The sequence below is a fragment of the Atta cephalotes genome (assembly GCF_000143395.1).
Source record: "Atta cephalotes unplaced genomic scaffold scaffold00020, whole genome shotgun sequence".
NCBI lineage: Eukaryota > Metazoa > Arthropoda > Insecta > Hymenoptera > Formicidae > Atta > Atta cephalotes.
Window position 1 is genome coordinate 708,279 of NW_012130084.1, and position 9,291 is coordinate 717,569.

At 33.2% G+C, this 9,291-nt stretch overlaps 2 protein-coding genes across 2 annotated transcripts in view; one reads left to right on the forward strand and one right to left on the reverse strand.

Annotated features, from left to right (window-relative positions):
* The window catches only part of LOC105619240 (serine/threonine-protein kinase ULK2), a 7,308-nt gene extending 4,311 nt beyond the window's left edge, over positions 1–2,997 (forward strand). Inside the window, exons 10-14 of the mRNA XM_012200764.1 lie at positions 704–957; positions 1,199–1,582; positions 2,044–2,171; positions 2,337–2,472; positions 2,924–2,997. Coding sequence (XP_012056154.1) covers positions 704–957; positions 1,199–1,582; positions 2,044–2,171; positions 2,337–2,472; positions 2,924–2,997 — 976 coding nt within the window. The remainder of the gene's footprint in view (positions 1–703; positions 958–1,198; positions 1,583–2,043; positions 2,172–2,336; positions 2,473–2,923) is intronic.
* Positions 2,998–4,001: 1,004 nt separating this feature from the next.
* LOC105619241 (translocator protein) lies at positions 4,002–7,838 on the reverse strand. Its single transcript, XM_012200765.1, has 3 exons — positions 7,734–7,838; positions 5,768–5,980; positions 4,002–4,199 (listed from the first exon to the last, which is right to left on the reverse strand). The coding sequence occupies exons 1-3, from the start codon at positions 7,836–7,838 to the stop codon at positions 4,002–4,004; spliced, it is 516 nt and encodes a 171-aa protein (XP_012056155.1).
* Positions 7,839–9,291: the final 1,453 nt, after the last annotated feature.

A 9,291-nucleotide genomic window follows, 5' to 3' on the forward strand; every position in this document is an offset into this window, starting at 1 on the left:
CATTTCGAAAGATCCACTCTTCGACCCCTTTCAGGCCAAATTTCAGCCAGAAAGGACGCATAGTTCACGTTTGGTAGTCATTTGAAGCGAGATTGGCGCGCAAAAAAGTGCTCTTCCATCAAGACAATGCGCCGTCCCAAGTCGTTGCAATGACAAAACTACGAATTGGGCTTGAATTGATTCCTCATCCACCCTATTCCCCGTGTTCTTTCTGTTCCCAAACTTAAAAACTTGGCTGGTGGGAAGACTTGCAGACTTTGAGACAGCCTATTTCAAATGACTACCAAATGTGAATTATGCGTCCTTGGCTGAAATTTGGTCTGAAGGGGTGGATCTTTCGAGATGTCGCGTCATCAAATGGATTGTAGCGCCATTTCATGGAAATTTACCAAACTTATCAAACGACCCACGTATATATATATATAATTATTTTTATTAATAAAAATTATTTCTCTTTTTCTCTGCTAATTATTTTATTATTATTTTATTAATTAATTTGTTAATGGAATAAATCAGTCGCATGAAACAATTAACAGTCTGTTAATGTGGAATTGTACGTTTATTAAAATTTGTTTTGTTTGTTTTTTTAAATTATATTGAATTTTTGTAAACTCTCACCATTTTTTTTATTAAAGATTCAGATATTCGAAAATAATATAACGTAACTAAACTAAAAGATTAAAGCTAATATATCAACAATTAGGTTGAGCGAGACTCCACCACCACCCAATACATGGCAAGTCAGCCCTGTAGCAAGACACTCACACACGCCGAGTGGAACTTCACCGTTACGACGTTCCACGGGTAATAACAGCGCATCCTCGCCGTTGCTCACAGGTCCGCTAGCAGTACTCGGCTCGCCTACTTCCCGAGCTTTTCAAGATAACAACAATACTCTTAGACATTCGCCTGTCATACCCTTCGGCACAAGGGCCGTCACTCTTCCGGAAATATCTGGTAATGTTTTGGCCATTGTCAAAAAATCTAACATCGGAACTGTGCGGAATATCCGTATCATAGTAGAGAGTCATTAACTTTTAATCTGATAATTCCAATGTCGTCTTAATGGATATTTTGTTCGAAAGTTATATTAGATAAGTATGAAAAAAGAGAAGTCTTTTCTCTACAAATCGTTTACGTACTTTCCCTATAAATCATAGGTATATTTATTGATTTTAATTATCTATCTCATCTATAGAAGCCGGTAGTTTCCAAAATCTGTTTCCCGATATACCTCCGACGACAATCGAAGATCGTCCATTAACGTTCATTGCGCCGGAGTTACCGGAAGAGACACTTATGGAGCGTGAGCACAACGAGATCCTGGCCAAGTTGAATTTTGTCGTGGCGTTGTGCGAATGCGTATGCGAAGTCGCCAGATCCAGGGCTGGCCCGCTCGGAAACATCGAACAACCGGCACCTCTCGGCAGCATCGAACAGGCTGGCAATGCGGCCACTAGAAAACGTGCCGAGCAGGTCATCCTTCTGGTACGAGCTCTTCAATGGCTTAGCTCCGGTCTGAATTTGGCCACTCAGGAACTTAAAGCAGGAAGGCTGCAACCAACAGCCACTGTGAAGGATGGTAAAGTTCTTATTATTGTTATTTTTAACATTAGATATTGGATCATATACATTTCAAATTTTAAATTAAAATATTTACCCTGAATTTGAAAACAAATTCTAAAATTTTAGAATGTATAAAATTAAAAAATTTTAGAAATTAAAAAATTTTTGTTTTTTGTTTTAAAATAAATCCATACTATATAAATTAATGTGATGTAAGATTATTTGTTTTTATGTGTCTTTCAAATTATGAAGTGCATTCTATATTTTATTATAACTTGAAAGACATTAGTGTTTCTATTATCATTAAGAATAAATTTCTTTAAAAATACTAAAAGCATTGCGACATCACTTTATATAATTTATTTATTAAATTTTATATTATTGTACATATTATTTGTTAATTAAACTTAAGTTGATATATGAGTTAGTTTATATAAACTGAAATTAAATTAAATTGCTCTTTTTTAAATATTGCAGTTGTCAGTACTATGAACGAGAAATTCAAATCGTGTTTGACGGAATGCAAGCAGTTGAATAGCGTAGGGCTTCTTCGTCAAACAGGAGCCACGGCGGACAAGATACTGTACAATCATGCGATTCACATGGTATCAAAAAATAACTTCACAATTTTTTTCAATTACGTTTATCACATTGATTTCTTTATCCTGAAGCTGAATATACGTCTATGTTACATTTTTGATGATTAAAAACAATGCAATTTCGTTTGATATGATATTTGAAGTATTTAATGGGATTATTTATACTTTCAGTGTCAATCAGCGGCATTGGATGAGCTATTCGGAAAAGGCGGTGAATGTTTTCAACGATATCACACGGCGCAAATATTATTACATTCGTTAGCGCAACATGTCAGCCATAGTCAGGATCGAGCTCTACTTATCAAATGTACGTATTATTTTCGCTCTGTATCTTCTTTGAACTTCTTCGCTAACAAATCTGTTTATTTTTTTTTAATTTGAAAAATTTTGAAAAAATATCTTCGATGATAATAAAAATATTATCTCAATTATTTCTGATGATTCGTATAATTTCTTTTTCAGCCTATATTTAAAATTTTAATTTTAATTTTTAATATAAAAATAAAATAAAAGTGTAGAATTCGCTTGTGTTATGTAAAGTAAACAGCAAAAATATAAAACATCTTTGCACATCAACTTATAATATTTATTTATAACCAATTTAATTTATCAATTACAGTGCTATACATTGTGTAAGATAAATCTCTTTCGCTCATTTATAATAAAAAATTAAATTAGATTATTTTGCCAATATAATCTTTGTTCGATTCTATCTTATTTTATCGTTCATAGTAATCATAGTTTGCCATTGATTTCAGATAAAGAGGCAGTGGAGAAGCGACTGTACGTGCTACAACAACAAGGCTACATCTACGCAACCGAACCCACGTAGCGCTTGTGAAATATGGCAGCTGAATACGGCGGCAATAGCCGCCTAGAAGAGATCGAGCAGCCGCCCGTGTCATCGTACTCGATATCGCTCTTCTGTAATATATTCTGCCCTATTCTGTACAAAAGACGAGATTGATGCCAAGATCACAGCTTTAAAGGCGGGAATTCTCCAAATTCATGGCTGACATTACTTTACTGAGACTAATTAATTCAAAAGAAGACTCCGTAGCTCCACACAGAATAGGGTAGACAGTGAAGAAAATGAAAGTCTCCTGTCCACACCATCTGTTTCCCATCCATCCTTTCCCAGGTTACTTTATATGATTTATTAAAGCTTATATATAGTACATTTAAGATATTACACTGTATAATGTACGTACACGTGGTCGGTTAGCTGATCTTTATTTCGTATATCGATCAATAAACATGTGTATACTAACGGCGTTGTGCGTTCAATGCAAAGGCATGTCTCGTCGAACCCGACGATTGAAGTGGTCCATAACGATAATGATGTACGAAAGTGAATAATGGGCTCGATTAACTCAATTTTTTTAAGATTACAAAAGAATAGCCAATCGATAAGCTAGACTTGTCCATATCAATGCATACCAAGTTTTTCAACGCCTTTGAATAACGAGTATTTTCGCACATAATCTTTTTTTAAATAACTTTATATAGAAAAAAGGAAAAAAACTACTACAAAGTATTTCATTCAATGCTATATTAATACAAATAAAAAAAAGCAATAGACTCTAATAGAAATACTTCGCGGTGATTCTTCTCTTTTCATCGCTTTCATAAAAGATCTCTTTTAACAGAGATATATGCGAATACTCGATTTTTATATATTCAAATCTTACTCAAAGTACTTGTTAAGCCCACCATTAGCATTAATCTCGTGAGGAATGCTCTTTTAACAAAAGCTGGTTTTCTAAGCAGACGTCCACGGCACTGCTGTGTGTCTCTCTCTCTATTCCCCCTTTCTTTTTCGCTATATAAATTTCCTTAGTTCTTCTTTCCCTCGGCTTTCTCAATAGCAGGAGGCTGTTTGTTATCTCGATAGATGACATAATTGAATGTCGCGGCGAAAGAGTTCCACATGACGTAGGGAATGATGAGATAGCCGGCAGTGGGATTAATGTGGAAGAACACGACCCCAACCGCCGCCGTGCTGATCCACAACGCCGCAATTTCATAGAGAGCCTGTGTACGAATGTAAAACAATAGTCTTAATAACATTTTCGATCGAAGCGAAGTTTTATAGGATCGCTCCAAAAACGCTAAATGATGTCATTCTACTTCCAATTACAAAAGTGATTTATAAAAAGGTCTATTCTTTGTAGCTAAACTAGTATACACTCGTTGTACTTAAAATGATAATAGATGTATATTTGAAATTAACAAAAATTTTTAATGCTATGCTAAAGAACAGGTCGTATATAAAAAATCTAAAACATATATCGTTCTTGTCTTGGAAATTAAACTGGAAACATACTGAGAAATAATTATATTATAAAATTGATTTTTCGTTAAAATCAATTAAACATGAGTTCACAAAACTTGGATCTAACCGCATTCAAAGCAATCTCTAAACTCGCTTCGGTCTAAAATCATTGTAAGATTCAGGGATCGTTCGAGCAAATTGGGCATTAATAACTTTTTTTTGCAAATCAAGAACTATTGCATATTTAAAAAAATGGAGATTATGTATTATACAAAGATATTCTTATAAAATTTTATTGATATATAATCTTTACTTCTAAAAATATAAATTCAATTCGATTTGAAAAAAAGATAAGCTGTCTTCTTCGTAATTATATGAAAAAGAAATTAGTTTCTATTATCTCTGTTTTCTAGTCATATATTTATTCATGAATTAGAATTAGTAAGATACTCATCACACACGGAACGAAAAGAGGTTCAGGTTCGAGTCCTGATTAGAGAATATTTTTCGCAATAAATTCTTTACAATTCTTTAAGATCCTCATTATTAATTGCATCAACATTATTAATTGCTTGTCAATTTAATTTGTGCTATTATGTATTGTATTCTGTATAACTTTAGTTTAGTTCCTTTCTTTTTCTCTCCAATGTGAAAAGAAAAAAGAAAAGGTGAACTCTGCAAGAAATACCGCTAAAAAGAGCAAGATCTCTATTCTTGAAAATTATCGCATACTGGACAAATACTGTAGTACCCGTAATGTACTATAATATTTTCTTAAATTTGTTGTATACGATACTTTTCAAGAACAAAGACTCAGGGCCCTTATTCTTGAAAAATATTGCATACTATGGAACGCACGAAAAACTATGGAAATACTATAGTATATGTTACATATACTATAGCATTTCCCTAGTTTTTCGTATGCGATACTTTTCAAAAATAGAGGTCCAGATCCGTTGTATTTCAAAACTGACAAATAATTGGCGCGCCATTTGCTTGATTTGGAAATTGTAAGAATTACGCAAGAATATTATATCATGATAATATATCAGGTATCATCATTCGCTTTGACCGAATATAATCTTCTATGGTTTTCATCACTTATTTGTTAATTAGGATTAATCTTAAGCGATGCGAATCTCGAAAAGATCCATCTTGAATCTACCTAAATATCTTCCAATATAAATAATGTAGCAATAAAAAAATTGATTAATGGTAAATTTATAATTATGATAAAATTATGCGAAAAACACTCGAACGATCTCAGAGATTTACGATTAATGTATGCGTGCGCGCGTGTGTATGTGTATGTAATTAGATGTAATACCAATTTTATGTTACGAGTCTCGAAGAATAGCGGCGTCCACGACCAGTTGAGGGCGAGATTAAGGCCGTAGACGCTGAGCGGTACGGCCGCCCCCTCGAAGCCACCTCCGTCTCGCCACACAAGGTATGACGAGTAACCCATTGTACAGTAGATGGTGGTCCACACGGGCCCGAATACCCAATTCGGCGGGATGTACTTTGGTTTTTTCAGTGACTGGAACAAGAGAGTGACGGATTAAGCGCGGCGGACACATCTATACGTACAAAAGCGATATATTACGTGTTATTATATCATTAGCGGTAAGGTGTAATTTATTGTAAACACACTTGAGCATTTCCGCGATTGACGGTAGATAGAAGTGCTGCTTGATCGTTAAGTTAAGCCTCCTATTTCTCTTTCACACGAAAAGAGATTTTGTGTAAGCGAAATAAAAGTATCGAAATAATCGTATCGGCACTTACTTTGCAACATTAATATTCGAGAAAAGATTTCTGATTTTCTCTTGAATATTTGCAAAACCTATCTTTTTCTTACGTATCCTATAAAGCGACATTTACGGAATTATAAACTGTGCCCTCAATCACTGGTTACATAAGCATAATTACAGATTTATAGTTATACCAAGTTATATATAACTACTGAGTTTTTGTAATGAATGGTCATGTTCAGCAGAATATTTATTTTGCAACTATTGGAAGTTTCTTTCGTTGATAAGATTCTTCTAAATCTAAAAATATAATAGCGTAAAACGCTAAAGAGCCCGCATTTTCCATAACAGTAATCGTATGACGTACCATAAGAATTAGCCAATCAAAGTTGAAAGTTTTTGACAAGTTTCTTGACTGTGATTGATTACTTTTTACGATATATTTTATGGTTATTGTTAGGAAAAATGTATGTAGGCCTCTTAAACACTGATTTCTGAACGCGAGCATTCATAAATCTCTTTAAATTATTTAAATGCTCATCATTCAAGCGATCGATATTCGTAATCATTTGATATATCTTTTTGATATATCTTCATTTATTATATCGAGTAATCTGTTAAATAATTTGACATTTAAATTGCCGATAAGACAAATTCTATATAGATCCTGTATATTTATTACATAAAATCTTTTTTTTATTTATAGATGGATGTAAACCTGAAAAGTTTTGTAGTTCTTTTTTTGAAAGACTGTACATATGAAGATTACATAGAGAAAGAAGATTACGAAATAAGAGAAAAACACATCCATGAAAAAGGTATATTATTTATGTATTATTTTTCTGAACGAGAGATTTTGACAACTATAAATTCTAAAAAAAAAAAGTAACCGAATTGATTATAGATTCGCGGAATTATTTGCTATAATTATTATTAATTATGAGTACAATACAGACAAGTATCTTGTCCGTTTGTCCGTTTATTGGAATTTGCATTGATGTATCGCGTATGTTATGAATAATTGTAAAAATAAATATTACACAATTTTAAGCTATCATAATCATGATTATAGATAATATATAGTTACGAAAGTTTAGATAAATACGTACAGTTATAATATTTCTAAATAATTCATATATATTTATTATATATAACCAAAATTATAATTGTAAACTATTATAGATATCAGATTATAAAGAAATATAATTGCAAGTAATTATAAATAATAATATTGTATAATTTCTGTGTGTTATTAAGATTTAATGAAGATAGATCAAGATATGAGATATGATTTTTTATATTGCAGCAAAGTGGCTCGAATGATCCAGATAGCATATTTACATTTCGCCATTATATCGATTCGTGCATATATCAAATGACCTTCACCTACAAATGTTTCTACGAATTTATATTTAGATTCTGCAGAAAAAGCGCATAGCAACAAATATTCTTCCAAATAAATAACGCTTCGTTTAATTTCTCATATCATGACAATGACGTAATTTCACCGACGCACTTGTATATGTGATGTCATCTCACCTCGTACCAGCTGATATTTTTTTTAACAAAGTAGCTGTCAATCCAGCCGCCAATGTTAGGGCAGACCGTCGCCATCAACATGGGCCAATTGATTTTTACCGGCATCTTGGCTCCTCAATGCGCACCTGTTCACTTTAATATATAGACAGTAGAATATAATAGGATGTGCAAAGTTTGCGCGACGTGTACACTCGTGAAGAACGTACGATAAAGACTGGTTGTGCTTACCTAAGCGTCGTAGATTGCGATGACTAAACTATTGCTTTTTCAGACAGTGGCGTAGCTACAGTTGCCAGTTCTAGTCGGTTCTTCTCATTGATTTATATTCTACCTGCACGTACGCTAATACTTTCTCTTTTTCCTTTTTGTGTTTGAATTTCACTTCAGCTAGTATCTGCGCTTTGACGTTGGTGGATCTAGAAGTTGATGAATGGTGTACCATTCATGATTTACTCATCAAGTATTTTTATCACTTGATAAAATAGCATCTTTGAAATTTTTTTTTAGATAAAGTCAAGATCATATCTAAAATTATAATGAAGAAAAAGGAAGTAGAAAAATAAGAATTTTTTAAAAAATCAACTCACTTGATATGTATAGATCACTTTCGCTCCTACTTAATTTATCACAAAAATATACATTGTTAATTATTATATAATAAAATGCACATAATACATAATTTGTTTACGTTTTACATTAATTCATTATGTTATCCGCAGTAAAATATCATTCACGGTGTCTGACAAGACACGCATTTTCATATATGATATAAATGAAATAGAAGGGTTAAAAGAAAGAGAAACTTGTTAAAAAAAATTCGGATTAGCAATTCTAAGTAACTTTTAACTATGGATTATCGTTATAGGATTAGGCGGCTCGGTATGCGTTTATTTACACATGAGTAAATACATTTCAATAAATACATTTGGAGCAAAATATGTCATAATTATACTATACAAGATCATCTTCGGTGCATTTTGCGCGATATCGTACGAAATAAACATGGTATCACATATGTATATGTATATCTGCATGTAAAATAACTACGTAATTTAGATCCATGTGTGTGTGTGTGTGTGTGTGTGTGTGTTGTTTGTTTGTGTGTGTGTGTGTGTGTGTGTGTGCGCGCGTGCGTGCGTACGCGTGCGAGTGTAGAGTATTTTGTCAAATATGAGCATAATTTTTCTTAATTTCACTAGTATTTTATTTTAAGAAAACAGCCTGTACATATGCATTTGTGTACATGTGTGTGTGTGTGTGTGTGTGTGTGTGTGCGCGCGCGCGCGCGCGCGCGTGTGTGTGTATGCATATAGAATATCTACATATGATATATTCATTTGGATTATTCCAAATACATTTATTTTTAATTGAATTATTAATTCGATATTATGGTTCTATCATGATATGCAATATAATGCGCAAATATTAATGCCTAAACATAAACCCCGCTCGACAATAGGCGGGTGTGTGTGTGTGTGTATGTGCACACACACACGCGCACACACACACACACACACACACACACACACACACACACACACACACACACACACACACA

Coding starts and splice junctions, on each gene's coding strand:
- LOC105619241 (XM_012200765.1), bottom strand. CDS start 7,838: ATGCCGGTAAAAATCAATTGGCCCATGTTGATGGCGACGGTCTGCCCT. Junction 5,981..7,733: donor AAAATATCAGCTGGTACGAG/GTGAGATGACAT, acceptor CTCTTGTTCCAG/TCACTGAAAAAACCAAAGTA. Junction 4,200..5,767: donor AGACTCGTAACATAAAATTG/GTATTACATCTA, acceptor ATTCGTACACAG/GCTCTCTATGAAATTGCGGC.